The following is a 21,207-nucleotide window of genomic DNA, read 5'->3' on the forward strand; positions in this document are numbered from 1 at the left end:
GCAGAAGCTTTAAAGAGCTTCGGCCAGGCGAAATGTGATTGGCTGAGGGAGCTGCCATTCACGTAGTTTTCGCACTTAAGGTTGGTTGCTCGCTCACGATGCCAGTGTACTAGTGTTTGCTTCACTTGCTGCACAGTCAAGTTAAACATGATACATCCAGTGGGCTGTGTGCACATTCACATTTAGGATGCAGTGTAAGCAAAGATTGCCCCATTTATGTCTCATCTCCTGAAAATAAACTGTCGTTATTTAGGTAAAACAAATCAGAATTAAATTATTTCATATTTTAAAATGTTAGCTGTCGCTGTCATCTCAGTGTCAATCACAAATATTGCACACACTGTTAATTATTTCAGTGGGTTTGGCTCAGTTTTCACAAAAGATTTTCAGTTTCCAAAGCTCTTGACACAACATGCATGCAGCCAAATTTTGATTTCATAAAATAAAAACACCTTAAATTAATACACTGCCTATCACCCAACATTGTATATTCATTTCTGAATTTTAATCATTGTTGCATTGAAAAAAAGCAATAATGTCATTATCAGATGTTGCTGTAAAACTAATTCTCACTGAAGCAAACCAGCGGTAACTTCCTCAAGATTATACAAAGTACTGAGAAAAATGTGCCATTTATGAAAAAGTAAGAAACTGGAAATGGTGTAGGGCAACAAAAGTGTTTGAAATTTTTTCATTTTATTCAGTGAACATTCTGTATTTTTGCAAAGGCAGGTTAGGAGGCCAAGAGACAGACTTCACATGACAGTAAACCTGACATTCAGGTGATGACTGTGATGGTACCTTACTAAAACCTCACTGCATCTGTATTCTGTTTTGTATCAACCACTACATTTGTAAGGAAACCAAAACTCATACATATCAATCACTTGTATCTTTAAAAAACAGCAAGCCGAGCTGTAATGATGGAAAGCACATAACATTAAACCACAACCCACACAATTTAGACTACTGAATAGATATACAACATTTCTTCTTCCTTTCCATCACTGTCCATGTGTGTGAGGCAGGTGAAGACATTGGGATATTACCAGGATAATGTTAAAATCAGCAGAACTGCTTGTAAACATGTTGCATTGAATCAGTAATCTGCACATTTAGTTCTAAGCGCTGAGACTTGGTTTAATATGAGATGAGATGTGCATTTGAGGACTGAGCATGTCATTTAGCATTTTGAATAGCATTTTGTGTTTTGAACTGAGATTTTAGCAGGTCAGTTTGGCTGTTTGCACTGAGAGGTTTGCAGTGAAACTAAGCCAAAGCAATCATAAAATTGTGTAGCACACTCAGGGCTACCATTGAGGACACCACAGCCATGTGCTTTGTATGTATAGTTTGACAATTTTGGGGTTCATCAACCTTGGGTTCTTAAAAAAAAACATATACACATGCTGAGTAATTTGCTGGAAAATAAATGTATTTTTTTTTAATACTCAGTATTGTTAAATCTGACCTCTTTTGAGACACTAAAGAAACAAAAGATTCCTTATTTCTGCATGTTTTTTTCCTGACAGTGCAGAGAACGTTTAGACCTTCATGTAGTGAATTAAACTCTATAGAAAATACAACCTTAGACTTCTTAAAATCCCGACTGCTGCCCTGAATACACTGTAACAAACAGCCACGCACATCATAGATGCACATCTACTCAACAAACTTTGCTGAATAAATACTTCAGCCTAACACATATCACTGTTTTACATAACGATCCCCTGCAGGTAATGAAAAAAGCATGCATCATCCGACAGTCATTCAACACAAACCACTTTAACAAGTACCGTATATGAAACGTACTTTATTAGACAATTAGAAAATGACTCTTAAATGTTTGACAATTTCGAGCTTTTCAGTCAAGCTGCTGGTCTACAGACTTCAGCAACTTAACACTCAGTACTAAACACAAAGCACTAAACCTTGAAGTGCATATTTTTTCCTTTGTCTTCTTCTTCTTCAGGTTTCAAGTTGTTTTAGTTTCTCAATCACATGTTCTTGATGAGAAGTGAGACAATTTTTCCTTTTTACAACAGCAGTAAAGCATCTAAATGTCAAACACATCAAATATAATACAGTTACCTCATTATCTGTTCAAAGTATGATGCATAACACACACGACTAAAAGAAGAATTAACGCAAAGATCTTTACTGCAATGCAGTTTGCTTGTTTTATAACTGAGTACGTTATGTGAGGTTAAAGCTTCGTCTACTTAGATCACATACGGACATATCAATCGGACATATTAGATCCATGGGGAGCCTCAGTGGTTTTGTAATGAAGCTTATTTAACTGCCACTCTCTGCTGTATGTAGCCTCTTCTGATAGAGCACCACACTGTTCTCAGTAAACATTAAGCCTGAGTGGCACTGGCTTTTGTGGGAGGGTCACTGGTCTTGGGCCGTTTGGACTCTGGAGGCTGACACACTGGATCAGTGGGAGGAGACGGACGTTCTGGAGAAATAGAAGTGAAGAGCTCAGTGACAGAAGGGTTGCACAGGACAAGCAAGCAAACAAGTCAATATGCACAGTGAAATAGAATCATATCAGCAACTACAATGCTGCATTTGAGAAAATGATCATGCTGGCTCATGGCATTACTACAAATGTTTCAGTGTCAAGTTGATAGTTTCATTACATTTATAGAATCATTCCACTTTATTACAATTACTGGATCTTATTTTGATAGTTTTTGTCATTTTTTTTCATTCTACTACTGCTTTGTAAACCAAATGTTTTTGAAAGACAAAACAAAAGCAAATTCTTTTTAGAATCTAAAATCTAAATCTAAAACTTTAGTGAGTACAAGTTTATTATAGCCAATCAAAATTATGGTAAAGCCATTAAAAACAAGACACAAAATCTAAGTTTAGTTTAAGTTCAAGAGAGATAAGGTTGGATCAGTGCATCCTTGATCATAACAGAAAGCAGACTGTGTGATTGAGGAAGATGGATTTCTCCATCTGTATTATATGTACTAATTGTCAAGCATAAAGGACAACAGGTAAAGTAGTTGCCCTCACTAACCATGTTTGGCCTTCTCAGTGGAGGAGGGAGTGCTGAAGAGTGAACTAACAGCAGGAGATCGGGATGCAACAGGAGTCAAAGACACTCTCCTGAAAACAAACAGAAAAAGGATGAATGGTAAAGAGGCTTCATGAGATCAGCGTAAAACACTCCACCAGAAAATATAAAATAAAATGTAGTAAAACTTGTCAAAGCTAGTCAAGGCAATTGTTCCAAGTTACAGATACAAGACGAATACAAGCGCATGTGCAGACCTGCCATTGTTCTACAAGCAGTCTGGCAGAGTGATTATTATTTTATAGTCAGTGGGGGGTCCAACGAATCCCTCATGCCAGACAGGGCTTTGTTCTCACTGCCAGTGCTGAGCAAATACAAACCAACAGAAACATCACAAGCTTATCGCAGCTTCTTATAATTCTCCCGTATTTTTAAAAGAACATTTTAAAAACCATTGCAAAAAAAGGATATTTTACCCATTTAAAACAGTGCACTGTTTTGCTCTTAGTACTCATCTCTTTAAACTGCATCTTTAGAGATAATCAGCTTAGTTACTTTAATCATTAGGGGAAGGGAGGCGGATGCAGAATGCCTCGCATAGTTACTTCCTCAGTCTGACTGCAGTCAAAACACATTTGAATAGTTGAAGTATTTCCATAAATTACCATACACACTCCTGTATGAGGCAGCATCTGCATTCTTCGTGCCATCTACAGTACATCTAAAGAGAACTTTCAATAACCTCAGTGAATTATAAAGGTCAGTATGATCTCAATGCAACAGACATTACATTAAATTTAATCAATTCTGCTGCATGATTAATAAGTAAAACTTCACAGCGTTCCCATATAATCCCTGTGACAGAATCAAACATGACAGTTCCTCTTATAGTTACCTTGGTGTGGGCCCTTTTGGGGTGGTTGTACCCTTAGGAGTAGTGGGCCCAGTTGTATTAGCACTGTTGACGGCTTTAGGGGTGGAGGGCGTGAGGGGGGCAATCTGTGGTTGGGGAGTTGATGGAGCGCTTGTGCTTCCAGACGTTGGGGTCTGTGGTGCTGAAGGAGCTGTGGCTTTAGGGGTAGTGGGCTTCCCCCAACCCTCAAGGGTGTTGAGGGTGATTCTGCGGGGCTGAGGTTTAGACTTGGCGCTAGGGGTGCTCTTCTTCTCCTCTGGGGTGGTGACTGAGGGAGAATCTTTGCCGAGGCTGGTTTGGGATGTGGGTGTTGGGGCTGAACTTGATGGCTGGGAGACAGGAGACGATGTCTTGCTAGCTGATGACTTCTTGCCTTTTTTCTCAACACCACTGTTTGGGACAAAGACCTCTAATGTGGGGGGCTCCTTAAGTGGAGTGCCCAGCTCCCCTGGAGAGAAGGACAGGAAGGAGCAGTAGCCATCTGTGGAGGACACTGCCAGGAAGGAACCATCGCGAGACCTGAACAGGATACAAAAGAAATGTATTAGTGATATGGCAAAACAAGTTTAAGTATTATTATGAGACTGACTTGTAAATAAATGTATTTACAAGAGGTTTACAAGAGGTTTTTAAGCTGTTGTGGATATAAGTTTGAAATCATCTAAACGGGACACACATTGCATTTCATTTCTGCCAATGACGACAATTCCAAACACATGACACAAGAGTTTGCTTACCATGTAAGATCACTGAGTGTGTGGTAATGGATGTTGGACACCAGGCCAAAAGGAAGGGTTTGCTGAGTGTCATACAAGAAGATGGAGTCCTCTGATGCCACTGCAAACACCATGCGGTACGGCAACTGGAATACGTTGGGAAGAGCCTGGACGGAACCATCTGTGAAACAGAAATGGAGAGAGAGGAATGAAGAAAATATACATGAAAAGAGGAAATAAAGAGCAGAGACAATTGAAAAGGACTTTGTTGTTAGTTTTGTCTGTTGACCCAACGGGGTGTTTGCCCTTGCCTTCTCCCGTCTTGGTTCTGAGTTCAAAGTAGACAGGGCAGCAGCGCACAGCCAGTGTAGCTTTAGTTGGACATGGCAAGTGGGCAATAGGCCTAAAAAGACACAGGCAGAAATTAGTACACAAGTTACAAGCATTAATGTAGCCAACACTGACTCTGAATAGCACAGAAAAGTTACCTCTTGAGGCCCTTCCTGGAAAAGATGTAGGTGGTGTTTATGACGTTCTCTCCTATCTCCACACATCCAGCTGAGGTTAAAAAAGGTAACAACAGAAGAGGGAACTTGGTTTATATGAATTCATTTCACTAGGATATTACGAAGCTAAGTTTCACCAGATAAACGCCAGGTAAAAGCCACAATTTGAGGCTACTGTTTATGTACCTGGGGCGAGCAGGAAAGACCCATCTGGTGTGAATGAAAGACGTCGAAAGAATGACCTCATACTGTCATCGTGGAACATTCTGTACTGCTTGACCTGCAAAGATACGGCGTTGTGCAGGACTGAGAGAGAGCGTATGTAACAGAACAAAACGTCACTGAAGATATTAGGAAGTTCAATTTCATTATTTTAACACCACATATAAGGAACTGTATGACAAATATCAGGAAGCATCATTAACACGTTTTTGTTAATGGGTGTCTAAGACAGAAGCATGGGTGAGAATGGAAGGTTGAGGTCATTGATGTCTCAAAAGAGGTACATGCAAAAGGTAAGAATAAAGATATTAGAGTTCAGTGGAGATGTAAGTATTACGTTAGCTGAGTGATTTACAGAATTTCTGAATTTACTGCAGAGAAACCTGGTTTATTTTGACAAAGTAAAATTTAAGACTTTAGCCTCATTAAAGACAACACAGTGACTTCTATGAGTCAAAAGCAAAATTTGTACTGACCTCTCCCTCTGCAAGTGGCCCAGAGCTCATTTTACTGATACAAAAAGCCTTCTTCTTGGTGTGAGTGCTGTAGACACGCATCACCCTGAAGGGGAGGAAAAATGAAAGCATCTTGTGCATTGAGCAACTGAAACTTCACTGTCAGTGACCAGTGACTGACAGGTCACTAGTCAGCAAATACAATAATATAATGAATATTAGGCCCAGAGACAGGTCAGGAATGATCTGAAACAGGAAGTCTAAAGAGTGTGTTGCTGTACCTGTCACAGCTGAGAGTGGCAACATATTGCCCCAGAGGATCCCAGGTCACCCCCTGCACGTAGCTCTTATGGTCATTCAAGATACAAAGCTTCTGTCCTACAACACAAAAACAGATGAAACCAACATAATAAATACAAAGCCGAAATAAGACATATGCCCACTGAATCACTTTGTCTAACAGATGAAACAAAACAGAAATCTATGCAACACACACGCACATTTTGTATCTATGCCTACAAACAAACCTTTGTTGATGTCCCACATAATAGCGGTGTTGTCAACAGACCCAGACACCATGAAGTTCCCATCCCGTGTCCAGCAGATGTCATACACATCCTCTATGTGTCCCCTAAAAACAGATCAAATGATAAGACATCTCCCTGTATAACCACACTATTACTACAGATTTAGATAAACCAAATAAAATGGTTGTATTTGAACTCTTAGGTTAGGCTTTCTAATTTTGGTACTGAGCTTGCAATTACAGTGTAAAAATAAAGACGCCAGTAAGAAGCTACAATATTATCCAGAAAGCAGATGCAAATTTTCTCGATGTGGTCACATCCAAATAAATACGGAGGCTGTTTTTTTTGATGCAGTGATACTGTACGACTGAACACAGCCTAAGAGTCTTTAGAATCAAAAGAAAGGAGGTAGAAATTGTCATTAAAACATTCTACTTTATGGAATCAAGGCTGTGTACCTTAGTGTCTTGACCACAGACCAGCTCTCCTTGTTGAGCTGCGCATCTTCATCCTCCTGAAACACAGGTGCCTGCTCAGGCTCCTTCGAGTCATTGAGCTTCCACAGCAGAATCGCTGCATCTGTATCAAAGAAAAAACAAAAAATTACTAAAGGCCACTTTATTTTAAATACCTGTTCTGTTTTCTTATTAAATAGTAACACTTACATTTTTACATAGTCTGTGTAATATACAAAACATACCATCTCCTCCTGAGGCAAGCAGCTCTCCATTAGGACTAAAGCGCACTACATTGACAGCCTTGGTATGTCTAGCCAGATTAGACAGAAACTCCACAGCTGCCTTCCCATCGGGTCCCATGTCCACACGCCACAGCTGTATCAACGCCAGGGCAAAAGGTCATTAAGTCAAAGTCAACTTTATTGTCAAAACCATATGTACAGGTCATACACAGGTTTTGAATTTGCAGTGCTCCCTAGGCCCACAGTGTTACAGTAAACATAAATAAATAAAGACAATATAAACATATCTCAGTATAAACGGAACGTTAAACACTCTGTAAACATGCCATACAACATGGAGAGTAATATTTGTGCTTTCCCTTCCTATACAATTACACGTAAAGAGATTTACATTACACGTCTGTTTTTTCTTGCTTCATCGCAGCATCAGTCTGGTGTATTTATTCGTCTCTCCCCACTTACTCTGACTGTGGTGTCCACTCCAGCTGTGGCCAGTCGATGAACGCGTCCATCCGAGCTGTGCTGGAAGTCCAGACTGTAGACTGGCTCCTTGTTGTGCCACGCAATCTCACACGTTACCACCTTCATTTCTTCACATCCAGCATACATTTCAGGAGGTAAAAATAATAATTTAAAAGAAAAAACACGTAAATCGGTACTTCATGTACTTTTAAATTCACTCATTTTGTGGCTACAACGGTCTTTTTTTTACATGCTGGCAAATATGAATGCTGTATTACAGACAACAGATGATTATATATTGACTTTCACAGTGAATCTGAACACAGTCATTGGAAACGAGTACTACAACAAGCTAACAAAGTTAGCAACAAACTTAGCGGTTTGTTGGATGAATTATTGCTAACGTTATGCTCAAAAACATACATGTGTACATTCGTTACTGTTAGCTGAAGCATATGTTGGTTACGAATAAATACAAGTACTATATGTTTCTCTTATTTGGACTGAAATTATTTCAAAGTAAGCACTGTAATATTTTACCTGCTCTGTTGTCCAGCTGAAGACTTTAGTAGTTTCCCGCGTACGATTCGTTCAAAACTTCCGGTTGACTGGGCTGCAGTGATTGGACGAACAGGCGGAAAGGGCGGTGCTTGGCGGCAACGCTTGATTTCATTCCGCTCTGACCAACATGTACAGATTTGAAAAATAAAAGTTCTCTGAATGACACTGCTCAGCAACATACAGCACACGTTTAAATGCATTCAACTAACCTGTTTGCAGGGAGAACCACAGGTTAGGGTCTGATCCGGCAGTTAAGGGAAAAGTTTAGGGGAACATCACATACATACTAAGCAACCGATTCTCAGTTTTTCGCTCCTTTTACTGCTGTGAAAATTTCTTAGAGGTCCGAGTTAAAGCCTTAACGCTGTTTGAACGTCACGTTCAAATTTGTGAAACTCCACTGTCAGTTTAATAAATTTTAAATTTGGCGATTTCATTGTATTTTGTTTCTTTCGCCTTTTCTAAGTAGTGATCAAAGCGTCAAATAAATGGCGTAGAAAAAAAATAAATAAAAAAAAAATAAATAAAAGATAAAGTACAGCATTTCACTGAAATGGTGTAAAAACTTATGTAAAATTAAAAACCTTCAAGGTAAAAAAACAACAAAAAAAACCTTAAAGGGAAATATTCTATAAAATCCATCTGTTATTAATATGGATATTAAATACAACGCAAATGTTTAATATAGCCTACAGTTAAAAGTACAGTATGAAAAACTGTCTTATTAAAGGAACATTTTCACTTGTGATTGAAAATTTTTGAAAGGATGACTGCACTAACAAGTGACTTCTAACTTTCTAGTTTTCTGTGAAATGTGATGGAAATTTATTCTCCCACTATTTTGTTCAGTGTCCCTTCAAAGACTTGTTGGACTAGACTGCTGCCCTTTCAAAGAAAAATCATCCCTTTTGATACACTGGGATGATGATCTACAACCACTCACGATCATTTCAGCCCAAAGAGGAAGCAAGCACAAGCTGTTCAAGGATTTAGGGAGGAGTTCATAACTCTTTGATTTAAGTTTCAGTTTGTATTACTCAAATACATATTGAAAGGCTCACTGCCAGCCCTATCTTATGTATTCAGAAATGTTCTCATGGATACCAATGATTCTGTGCCTCAGAGCAAAGAAGGGAAATATAAAAATATATTTCAAAATAATATAAACATAACAATTTAAATTCAATACAAGCCAAAGAAAAGCAATCAGCTGTCATTGAGAAACATAATCAGACGCAGAATTGTTTACTTTTACGATCCAATACCCAAAAACATAAGATTAAAGCGCATAGCCTTTAACAGTCATATGTACATGCTGTGTACTGTTAATGTTGTTTTTTTTAAAGAAATAATGCAAAGCATGTTACATTTATATACATCAATATAAATCTGTAAACATGTACATAACTTCAAATAAATATAACTTCATCTCCCAAACTCATAGGAATTTCTGCACTGCAGCACTTGGGTCCAGGATTGGATGACTTGTTCATTCATTTTGTGCTTTGCTCCACTGCTTTGACCAACTCCGCATCAGAGAGGACCTGTTCTAGCATCTCATCAAGTACGTTACACTCATAGTTCACTTGGGCCAGGTCCAGAGCAGGAACGAAGGTGACGAGAAGGCGCCCGATGTTCTGCCGAAGCTCAATCAAACTGAGAGAAATGGAGACAAGGGGGGAGAAAAACAAACAGGTAAACTCAGTTTAACATCACTGTTCTGCTGTGTGCCATAAATGGCCTTGTAAGAGTGATACTTCATACATAATAGTGATACTTCATACATAATAGTGATAATTCATACAACACATAAGGAGAATGTTTTTCCAAATATCCAACCTCCTGAGTGTGTCTGAGTTTGAATCTGTGCCAGAGACCGCTGCCCCTTCTGTCTCCTCTGTATCTGTCTGTACAGAAGAATCGGTGGCTGCTGGATTCTCCCGCTGCTGCTGCAAGCTCAACCTGAGCTTTTCACACTGGGCTGCCAGGTTTGCCCTTTCCTCCTCCAGACTGTCCACCTGGTCACGTAGCACACAGTGAACCCCAAGAAAACAATACATAATGATCGGTTAACTGATACAAACTCAGCGTGCAGGTTGGATACCGTTTTTTTTTAAGATGCCAAGTTAAATATTATGCACTTAGGTAATGGGATTTTTAAAAAAATTGAGTTTAACATCTGCATTGAAGGATAGGTTTACATTTTTTAAAGTCTGCCTTACTACAATACTTACATGCCCCTATGTACATCGAAGGAGTTCTTGATTGTTGTAATTGTTCTATTCTTTAAGTTCAAAATACAGCTTGAACACTAACCTGTGAGCGCAGTTCATCCCTTTCCTTGTTTTTTTGATCCAGTTCTCGCATCAGATAGTCAACTTGCAGCGCAATCTCATCAGGGACCTTTTCTTCACCTTGACCAGTACTGGGCTTTGTCTCGGTAGCTGTCAGTAAAGCCTCTTTGTCTTTAATCAATTCAATGATTTTCTTTTTGGCCTTCTCAAACAGACTTTTGTAGTTGCTCTCCCCCTCTTCTGCCTCCTCCGTCTGGCTGGCCTGGTGAGCGCACTCCTTCTTTACACTGATCTGAGACAGCTCCTGCAGTCTGCTTTGCATGTCTTGCAGCTGGCGAGTAAGTTTATCAACCTTCTCTTTAAAGGAGTCTCTCTCCTGAGCTGTTGCCTGCATGAGCTCCAGGAGCTGGTCCTGTTGTTCCTGTACCTCAGTAATACTGTGGGGCTGAAGAGGAGAATATTTTTTATCACAGGCATCTGCACAGGAAGATCCAGCAGCTTCGTCACTTTCCAGATGGTGTTTCATGCTGTTCTGCAAGGTGTGGTTTTCTTGACTGTCACTTTTCTTGATTGTCCCACTCTGTTCTTCACAATTCTCTCTGGATGTACTCTGCCCCGCTATCCTCCTCCCTTCAACTTGAGTTTCTTCCTCTTCTTCCTTCTTCACTTTGGGTACTTCAGTCTGTGTGGTGGTGTCGGCCAGCTCTGGAGGAGGAGCTGGGGAGGCTCCCACAGCTGCCGAGCCTGTTGAGCTTGTCCCTGCGACATTCGTCTCTGAGGCGTCATCCACAGCAGCATCAGCGCTGCACTCCAACAGCATGCAGACACCAGATTCACTTAGCTCTTCCTCTATCTTAATCTTAGTCAAACCAAAGCCTGGCTTTTTTGGCTTGGGTGTACTGGCAGTCTCCAAGATCACAATGTCGTCGTCAGTATCATCATCATCATCATCATTATAGACAGGAACTGACGGGGAGTACTGTGGGCTCACTTCCACTGATGGGGGTGAATCTGAGGTGCTCCTATGGAAGCCATTTGCTCGAGGTCTTTTGGGCGTGCTTTGCGGAGTAACAGGCTGTGTTCTTTTCCCCCTGCAGTGTGCACAACAAACAGTTCATATACGTCTTAAACAAAGTGACATTTATTTTTTTATTAAATTTCATACCTCAGGGGGGCGGTTGACAGAGAGCATACATTAGAAATAACTGGAAGACCACTGCTACTGGAGGGGCTGCAAGCTACAGAGAAAGAAAACAGATGGATTTTAATCTCAAACATTTCTCACTTTCACTCAGTCTCAAATAGTGATTTTTCTTACCAGCTTGTGAAATGGTGGAAGACCACTGCTGAAAGGATTCAGCCCTCGCATCACCGCCTTGAGTGTTACGCCGACTCCTTTTGGTAGTGGGAGAGGGGGTGGGGCTGGAATGGACAGTCTATCAACAAGAGAAACAAAAAGAAAACATATATATATATTTTTTGTTTAGAAATGTTCATTCATTCATTCATTTTCTACTGCTTAATCCATCAGGATCGTGGGGTATAAATGTTTATACTACTCAAAATATCCACATACTGTATTCATTAAAATGAGACTGCAAACACAATCTTTATCGTAAATCAAAATTAAACAAGGTTAGTCATGACTACCAGTCCCCTTAGTGTCTGTGAAAAGGAAAGCGCACTGTTTGATGAAGTCGTTTCAGGTTGTCCTGCTGCCATCTTAGAGGCTTGGTTTGCCTGGTGAGATTAGCCAGATGCTCCGCTTCCTGCCGCTTTTGATCCTCCACATCCTAGACGAACAAATTCCCAAAAGCGCTATTAATGATGTCTTAAATTCTACGGAATCGGCATTCACTACAACCAGTAAAAGAACTATTTATTCCAGATTGCGCCGAGGTGTTATGGTACCATGTGGAGGAACTAACAAAAGCAGGGAGAAAAATGGCCTTACTTTTTGTCTTTCCCTCTCCCTCTGCTTTCTGTCCTCCTTCTCTCTGTAATAAAAATAAATCACAGAGATAAGGGCCCACAACAGAAGCCAGTTAACATGTCAGGTCTATTTTTGACAGCTTGATAAACCAATATAAAATCCTTGATGAGTCTCAATATTGAACTACATTTTTGGGCAAAATGTGCAGCAGTGTTATAATGGAAATTTGTTACTCACTGTTGTTTATAGGTCTTGCAGTATGAAGGCTGGTCATCGTCAGAGTCCTCTGGCTCCTCCTCTACCTGGCAGCTCCTGGGTCGGCAAATTAGATTGAGATTGAGATTGAGATTGAGATTGAGAAAGCAAAGAGCAGAAACACAGCCTTATATCTACATTGTATCTGCTTATGCTAAAACTACGTGCCATGGTCCGATCAGATGGCCACCATCACTATTTATCTAGTTCCCCTAATCTCACTAATACCCACAAGGTAGCGAACCCTCTGGTATGAAAACTTTTTTTGGCTGAATCATGTCCCGTGACAAACATCACACACAATACCATTTTGCGAGAGACACAATTTTATGTGTAGATGTAGAAATAATCCTAGTATCAAGTTGATATCCATAGGAATATGATTTTCCAGTTATGTTTTTTTTTTTTTTTTTATCACATCACATTGTGATTTTTATTGATAATGTTCCGGTTACCTGTACTGAGGATCAGGGTTCATATGACAGAACCATTTTTCTGGCAGCTTGCTGCAGTCGATCCCATCGGGGAGTTTACGCCAGTTTAAACAGTCGTCACACTGCACCCAGTTTTGATCTGGTCGCTTCCTGAGGACGTAGACAGAGCATGCAGGGAGTCAGCACGGTTAGAAAAATACGCATGTAGCATACTGAGTGAATGCTGTCAGTCACTACAAATGTACTAACACAGTATCTTCCACTGGTATGGTGCTTCCCGGATTTTCTTTGGTCCTCCTGTAGCGAATTTCCTTCCAGTACTCCTCCAGTTTGATCCCCAGATTGATCATCGTTTTCCTGTACCAAGAAATTAGGCACTTTAGACCTCTACATTTCTGGCCCTGTGCTGATAAATAATCCAGGAATATGATCAAGATTATAGATATAATTAATATGATCAAAACAGAATGCAGAATGAATGCTTTTACCTGTACTTATCTGTCTCCATAAAATTCTGTTTGTTGTGGGTAGGATCCAGAAATTCACACTCTATTATCCCAATAACCCCAACACCTTGGTTATTGGCCTGTAGAAGGCAAAGACTCATAAGAGACAAACAGCGGACGCTAAAAAACCCTTGAAAATGTGTAAGCAATAGACACACTCACTGCAACAGCAGAAGCTCACCTTAAGCTGACAGCCCACACGTTCGTAGGCTTTGATGAGCCGATTCTTATGATACATCATAATGCCATACTGCTCTTTACTTTTGGTGTTGTACCCGAAAGTGATACGAATGCGTCTGGTCTAAAATAACATTTAAGGAAAACCCAAGATCAGCGTTACAAACAGTGCACATCCATTTGTCCCATCACGTTTACATACGCTCAACACACATCAGAAACCAAAGAAGAAAATGGTAAAACAAAAACAAAAATCTTGATGAAAGGATACCAGGAAAGTAGGCTTGTATTGGTCCTTTCTGATGTAGGCCAGACTCTTAGCGATGAGCTGAGATTTCACCTTTTGACCACGAATGACGACCTGCATCCGAGGCTTCAGGTACAGGATACTGCAATATGCCTATGCCCATTAAAAAAACACAACTGTCACTTTAGAAAATCATTGGAAAAGTGAAAGAGGCAAAAGTTAAGAGAGTGGAAGGAGAATAAGTTGAACATTTTTGATGATATATTTTCAATTGCACACACTCTGCACATTGCATAGAATTAAATGCATTTAATTAGAAAATAACTGGCTCAGATTCACTAATTATACAAAGAAAAATAGATACATTAAAATACTCTACTTTGAATAATAATTTGTGACTCATACGGTCTCTCAGCAGTAAAGCTAATTTACTATCATGACCAAATCTAGTCCTCCTCCCTCACTGAAAAGTCTAGAAACATTAAATACGCAAATGGTCATGGTCATTTCAAAAGTTTAGCTGCTGGACACAAGATGTCTCCTGTTTCATTCAAACGTCCATTCTCATTGGCGTGTAAGCACCGGAGGTTTCAAGTTTCCACATCACATTTGTGTAAGCTTCATACTGAAGCACCTAAAAAAATCCCGCTTGTAGATGGACGTTTTAAACACAGATTTAGGGTGAGCTCAGAGAAACTTTGTCCCCTACAGCAGAGGACTGTGAAAACAACCTTCTAGTGTCAAACTCTGCACATACATCCTTCTGCATGGCAAAGGTCTGACATCCAAATGAAGTAGCAATAAGCAAAAATCAGCGATGGGGGAGTTGCTCCTTACCCGCAGTGAGTAAAGACTCTCAGGGATGCATGATGCGACCTTGTCTGAATGTCGAGAGGTGTCACTCGCTGCCTCGTAGACCTCAGATGGAATTCGTATATCGTAACGGTCCTTCTCAAAATCAAACTCCATTGTTCCAGAGGATGTCCTGTTAAGAAACATAAACAAGATAGCCGTATGGGCCTCTATCACTGTTCACCACCACACAAATCTGAGGTTTTGACACCAGCCATAGCACAACACATTACTACTTAGCTCCTGAAATAAAACATGCATCTAAAAATCTGCACATGTATGTGTGGACTATAGACAGACCTGCGGAGATTCCATATGACGATCCGTGTGCCAGTCTTTTCTGTGGACCAGGGAGGACTGATGGCAGACAGCTCATTGAGAAGCTCCTCCTCTGTTGTGAAAAGGGAATAGCGCAGGATGTGCTGCAGACTGGCTTTGTGCTCCTCTCGTACAGAGAGTGAAGCTTCAGTTAAGGACAAACTGAAATGTGTCTGATGTGTGATTGAGAGGAAATATGCTTCTCTAAAATATGTCAAATTAACTAAAAAATATGTTTTTTTTTCTAGCCTTCATAAAACCCTTTCCAAAAATTAATAACTACACTGAAACCCTTTTCACATGAAAAGGCAAAATTAAGAACATATCAGATCAGGGTTTTGTACAGTCCACCTGTAATGAGTCCAGTTAAGTATGGTACTTTAATGCCAGTAAGTCAAGAAGATATTAACATTTTGTCTGTTAACATGTGATGTGAACTGATGCATCAGATAAAGGATATACTTGCTTGTTTCTGTCTGTCCAAAGCAGACAATTGGTACCACTATTTGCTTTGCTTCGATCTCTTCCAGGTACGTCTGTGAGAGCATCCCAACGCATGAAGTGCTCTTTGACTTGGAAAAGACGATGACGTCTTTGCCAAGACGCATGGATCCAGACTTGAAGCCGTTGCCATAGATTCCTATAGGCGCTACACCGTTTACAGCAGTTTTATCACTGTACCCAAAGCTTAAGGGGGAAAAAATATAAAAATCTTTCGTAAGAATATGAATTGCATCGTGATTAATCACATTCAACACTATAGGTTGTATCTGAAAGGTTTCTGGCAGTGGTCATTACCATGTATGTCAATACTGGCAGTGCAATGTGACTGTTAGGTAGGCCCTGACACTATATAATGAATAACAGTTTCTGAACAGCAGATATCAAAATTCAAAATGAAAGTGGGTTTTCAAAGACATAAACTTCCAATACCAAAATTATTAAAAGTGCATGAACTATCAAAATAAGTTTTCAGTCATTTTCCAGAAACATCAAGCAGCAGTGTCTGTACCTGAGCATCTTATGCATAGTTTCGTAGTCCAGTCCATTTCCATTATCCATAAAGGTGAGGCATTCTTTTCCTTTGACCACAGTCTTATCAATCCAGAACTGTTTGGCACTGACATCTGGATCATAGGCATTGTCTGTAAGAAAGAAAAAAAACATATTTAGGGGCAGTGTTTCAGGTTCACTCTGACCCAGATGCATGCAGTGTACATATCAAACAATCTCTGTAGGGTGGGGATGGTATTTTGCACGCCATTTCAGTGACTGCTTGGAAAAGATAAGCGAAATAATTCGACAGAATTTCACCTTGACAATTATTTTGACAGTTTTATTCAACAGAAATCTGAAAGACAAGGAGTGAGTGCGCCACATATATATCCACCCACAGAGCTCCAAAAATGGGGTAAGACTTGTGTCCTGTGGTAACCTTGACGTTCGATGAACTATAAAATCCTTACAGTTGAGCTCCTGAACTCTTTTGATACAATATTCAAAGGCTGTCTTTATACCTCAGCACTCTAGTAAAGCATCAGCTTCATTAAGACCACCTCCATCCTCCACCTTAATCAGTCTTTTAATTAGGAGTTTAAACGTAGCTTGTGACCAAGTTCTTGGGAGCAATGAAGCACGTAGCACGTAGTAAAAGGGAAATTAAAGGAAGACATACAGTTTCACTTGAAACTACAACCTTGTGATTATGACTCACCTATGAGCTCAGCTATAGCGCTGAAGGGCCAGGTGTGGCTGGTGGAGTTGGTATGAAGATACTTGGGACAAAGCTGCAAGTGGAGGAAATTATTCTCAGACATCAGTCTATTCAAATCAATCCGTCAATGTGTTCTTTAATACCTTATATAGTATTATACTAATAATTATGCTCTGTTCAATATAAATGTTTTGTGTGATGCCGACATTGAAATATAAACCTTGAAAAAGGCTGGACCAGCATTTGGAGAAAAATGAGGGTTTCCTGTCTGTGACAAATCAGCACTATTTGTCACATCTGGTTAGAAAGGCCCACCAGCGCCTCTACCTCCTCAGGAAGCTGCGGCGAGCTGGACTTGGAGGCTCAGTCCTGAGGAGCTTCTACCACTGTGTGGTGGAGAGCGTCCTCTGCACCTGTATCACTGTGTGGCATGGCAGCTGCACTGCTGCTGAGAGGAAGGCTCTGCAGAGGGTGGTAAAGGCTGCACAGAGGACTGTGGGGAACAGCCTGCCCACCACCTCAGACCTCTACACAGCACGATGCAGAGGGAGGGCCCTCCGCATCATGAAGGACTCCACCCATCCCGCACACAGTCTCTTCCAACCCCTCCCCTCAGGCAGGCGGCTGAGGAGCATCCGGAGCAGGACCACCAGGCTCAGGAACAGCTTCTTCCCTGAAGCTGTAAGACTGCTGAACTCTAGCCCTGCCCTGTAGACCCCCCCCCTTCCCCCCCTCACCACACACTGACAGTCCTGCACTACAACACTTTATCTGTTCCCTAGGTGCAATACATGGCGACCTCTGCACTACCACTACCTCCCACTTGCACATGAGTGTTTATGCACGTGCTAACTTCGGCTTACCTTATCTTATCTTATTTTTTTACTCTATTTAATTGCTAATTGTTTAATTTCACAATGTTTATATATTTCTACTCTAATGTTTATTTTAATTTCTCTAATGTTATATTTATTTTATTTTTCTACTCTAATGTTTATACTCTAATGTTTATACTACTGCCCTTATGTTTATACTTCATTTTGTTCACGGCTCTGAATGGCTTAAACTGGGACCTGAGTACTAATTTCGTACCATAACATGTAAATGTCCTGGTATGACAATAAAGTTCCTTGATCCTTGATCCTATTGTGTAAAAAGCCAAGATATACTCCCCTCAACCCCACTTATTCACTTGATTTATTAAATCCAAAATTCTTTGGAATTAAAATGCTGTATCGTATCATGACACTGGGAATAGGATTTGGATTGTGAGATTCCCATCCCCTACTGAGTTTATCACTCTTTTCAATCTGCCTGGCCAATGGTGTCTTTATATGAACTGCACAAACAATTAGTGTGCCTCTATGGACAGTACCTGCCTCATGAGAGTATTAAGAACAGATGCCACACAGACACACTGCTACCTATTAAGACTTAGTCTCAGCACACAGATTATCTAAGAGGGCTCCAGAAGTTTCCTAAACCAGTTATTAGTAACCAGCAACAACAACAGCAATAGTGCAACACACAGTGAAAAAGGATTTATGCTTTACAACAAAGAAAAGATATTTCTAATCAAGCATCTGGAAGCAAATAAGTAAGCAAATAATTCTTTCTGGTCTTCTTAAACAGAGAAGGTGCGGAAATGGGATCAACCTAAAATGTGAAAACAACTGCTGTGTGACGCTGACACTTTTGTGATGTGTTTAGACTTTTTGTCTAAACACATCACGTGTTTAGACAAATAAATGTAATAACAGAAAGACAAAAGTTTTAAAAAATATATTAAATCACTGGGAAAACATTTTCCTGTTGCAGGTTGGTCCATAACTTGTTTTCAGTATGACAGTGCTCAATCTGGTAGAAAGCTCCAGTGGAACCAGTTCCAGCTGTGTTAGCTGAGTAACATGTTAACAGAGACTTTTACTGCCCTGTATGTGCTTAGCATTTTAAGTATAATAATAATAATAATAATAATAATAATAATAATAATTGTTATTATTATTATTATTATTACATTGATTGTGTATTTTATATTAAATGCGTGTGCTGAGATACTACATAGTTTTTGACAAAGTGCATATGTTGATTTGGTGTCTAACAAATCTCTTTTACATTTGTTGAGAAATGTCTACTCCCCCTTGGGCGTCATATAGTTGTCATGGCAACCGCATCGTTTAAGTGCGGCAACATAACGTTCAGAGCCTGTAGTTCACAGCGATTCTTGCTAACGGTTTATATTGTCTCACGGGGGAAAAAAATAAATGATTTTTATGCTTTTGGCGTTCTGTAATTTTTAACGCCAATTTCGGCTACCACAATTTTAATGCATATGACGAATCTGCGACTATAAACGTCTGGACTCTGTGTTCCGGTTCCGAAAAACAAACAAACAAAATGACCTGACATGACCAGCACAGTAAAAATGGAACACCGGAAGTCAACTTTAGCCATAAGCGTGTTAACCCGTGACTGCGAGTGTGTTTTTCAGGCGGACAGAGCACAGTGGCGAACAGTGACAGGCTTCATCAAACGTTAGTTATCGTTAGTCCATTAATCAACAACGCTAACTGGTTAGTAAACACTGAGTAAGTGCGACCACAGAGTCTCAATACGCCTATGCCTGTGCAGTCACTGGCATATTGAGCCAGTACACGTACAATATATATATATATAGCTCCATTGCCCACATTAGTATAATTGATCCGTTTGTAACCGCTCACGTCAGTTGACACCACTCACTGTATAATTGTGGAAAGTGCTGAAAAAAAAGAAAAAGATAAAGATGAGTAAATTCTACTCACCGTACTGAGAGGGACACCACTGTCTGCGTTCGTCGCCATTTTGCTGTGAGTACGGATAGCAGCAGGAGGACCTGAAGTCAAACATGCACATTGGAACTGATGGAAACGAAACTGTCGAACAAGTTTAGGCGGCTACACTTCTTTAACATTTACTCAGCCTCAATATGGGAAAAAGCACCACCCATCAAACAGCTGTCTGTCAAACTGCTCAAGCTGAGTGAGTTCTGTCCACATTGTGAGCTCAGTTTTCCTCTGAATATTAATATGTATTACTATTAATTACTTTCTATCATAATAATGTAGTATTACTACTTTACAATGTTGTTAATTAGCCAAATGTAAACTCGATAATTCGACATTTTCCAGAATAAAAGTGGAAGGCTGACTTAAAAAGTAATTTAGCTTTCTGTGGTGATGAGTATTTACTAGAGATAGACCGATATGTTTTTTTCAGGGCCGATACCGATTATTAGTATTCAAGGCCGATAACCAATATTTGGAGCCGATATTCATTTGCAGTAAAAGTGAAAATATTGGTGTCACAATTTTGAATAATACAAACTCAAACACTTAACTTTGTTTAAATGCCTTTAAGCATATGTTTATTAAACAGCGTTTCAGATTTGCAACACGTTAAAGGTTTTTGTTTTGTTTTGTTTTTTTTATTTTAGATGACAATAGACATCTTTGTTTTAAAATTCTAACAAAAAGTGCAGGGAGTTCCCAGGGTCAGCAACATCTCTTATAAAGTTAACTGAAAATTTAAATAAATAGATAGCTTCCTGAAGTTTTATAAAGTAAATAAAACAAAGTTAAATTAAATTTGAACAGAAATGTGACTCTCAAATCAAATCATTAGTAGTCCCAGTTGAGCAGCACCAGATTGTGGTGCAAAAAGCAGATGTTCAGTGTGCTCGCCAGCGAGACACCCCACCCAAGCGTCCCTCTGTCGGGGTTTTGCCCAGCCAGTGATGGCTGATCGAGACTTTGTTGAAGCTTCGACACCTGAATAAAAAAATTACCCGAGGCTTCAATGACAGTGCTCGAGTAGGACATCTAGTGGTCAATATGAAGTGCAATCAAGATGTGTCATTTATTGGTTCATGGATTGTTTGGGATTTGATTCGCCATGCACATTCTTGTTCAACTACACTACATGTTTGCACGTGATTTTTCCTAACCAAAACACACACGTCTGACTCCGAGTCTGACTATAATGGAGCTAGATAAAAAGTACTTATCTGCTTGACTGCACCAGATGATAATGTGGTTTCAAGTGGATTAATAATAATAATAATAATAATAATAATAATAATAATAGAAGACCATGTTTGTTATTTGGCATGGCTGATTGTAACCCTACACAATCTTCACTTATATTTTCACTAGGCTCTTTCTCTCTCTCACACACACACCAGTGGCAGCAAGCTACTGTGCAAGGCGGGACAGGAGGGTTCATTGTTCAGTGTCTGCCCCTATAACATTTCAACATGTGTGCAGGGGGAAGAAGGTAAGATACACCTTTATTAGTCCCACAATGCGGAAATTGCATAGGGAAGGGACTGAATCACCAATGC

General features: G+C 39.9%; 2 protein-coding genes across 3 annotated transcripts; both read right to left on the reverse strand.

The window, feature by feature from the left end:
- Nucleotides 1-1,804: 1,804 nt before the first annotated feature.
- Nucleotides 1,805-8,323, reverse strand: chaf1b (chromatin assembly factor 1, subunit B). The gene is made up of 15 exons (XM_041057350.1): nt 8,306-8,323; nt 8,076-8,214; nt 7,536-7,663; nt 7,074-7,206; nt 6,832-6,952; nt 6,374-6,477; nt 6,128-6,224; nt 5,868-5,952; nt 5,356-5,449; nt 5,152-5,221; nt 4,975-5,066; nt 4,685-4,844; nt 3,930-4,466; nt 3,038-3,126; nt 1,805-2,464 (listed from the first exon to the last, which is right to left on the reverse strand). Exons 3-15 carry the CDS (start codon nt 7,659-7,661, stop codon nt 2,364-2,366), a joined length of 1,809 nt encoding a protein of 602 aa, XP_040913284.1. The 5' UTR covers nt 7,662-7,663; nt 8,076-8,214; nt 8,306-8,323; the 3' UTR covers nt 1,805-2,363.
- A 902-nt stretch (nt 8,324-9,225) lies between these two features.
- morc3a (MORC family CW-type zinc finger 3a) lies at nt 9,226-19,741 on the reverse strand. 2 transcript variants are annotated; one of them, XM_041057929.1, is made up of 19 exons: nt 19,631-19,741; nt 16,827-16,899; nt 16,125-16,257; nt 15,573-15,799; nt 15,095-15,251; nt 14,780-14,927; nt 13,967-14,095; nt 13,700-13,819; nt 13,507-13,598; nt 13,262-13,369; nt 13,034-13,162; nt 12,561-12,635; nt 12,345-12,387; nt 12,076-12,183; nt 11,709-11,826; nt 11,556-11,628; nt 10,413-11,481; nt 9,936-10,114; nt 9,226-9,752 (listed from the first exon to the last, which is right to left on the reverse strand). In XM_041057929.1, exons 1-19 carry the CDS (start codon nt 19,667-19,669, stop codon nt 9,590-9,592), a joined length of 3,183 nt encoding a protein of 1,060 aa, XP_040913863.1. In that variant the 5' UTR covers nt 19,670-19,741; the 3' UTR covers nt 9,226-9,589. The 2 variants fall into 2 exon arrangements, with proteins under 2 accessions (XP_040913863.1, XP_040913862.1); XM_041057928.1 differs by having other exon boundaries at nt 13,501-13,598.
- Nucleotides 19,742-21,207: the final 1,466 nt, after the last annotated feature.

This window comes from Toxotes jaculatrix, chromosome 15 (genome assembly GCF_017976425.1).
Source record: "Toxotes jaculatrix isolate fToxJac2 chromosome 15, fToxJac2.pri, whole genome shotgun sequence".
NCBI lineage: Eukaryota > Metazoa > Chordata > Actinopteri > Toxotidae > Toxotes > Toxotes jaculatrix.

Coding starts and splice junctions, on each gene's coding strand:
- chaf1b (XM_041057350.1), bottom strand. CDS start 7,661: ATGAAGGTGGTAACGTGTGAGATTGCGTGGCACAACAAGGAGCCAGTC. Junction 6,478..6,831: donor TCTGTGGTCAAGACACTAAG/GTACACAGCCTT, acceptor ATCTGTTTTTAG/GGGACACATAGAGGATGTGT. Junction 4,845..4,974: donor CAGAACCAAGACGGGAGAAG/GCAAGGGCAAAC, acceptor TCTGTTTCACAG/ATGGTTCCGTCCAGGCTCTT.
- morc3a (XM_041057928.1), bottom strand. CDS start 19,669: ATGGCGACGAACGCAGACAGTGGTGTCCCTCTCAGTACG. Junction 13,370..13,500: donor ATGGAGACAGATAAGTACAG/GTAAAAGCATTC, acceptor TTCTTGGTACAG/GAAAACGATGATCAATCTGG. Junction 11,482..11,555: donor CTGTCAACCGCCCCCCTGAG/GTATGAAATTTA, acceptor TGCACACTGCAG/GGGGAAAAGAACACAGCCTG.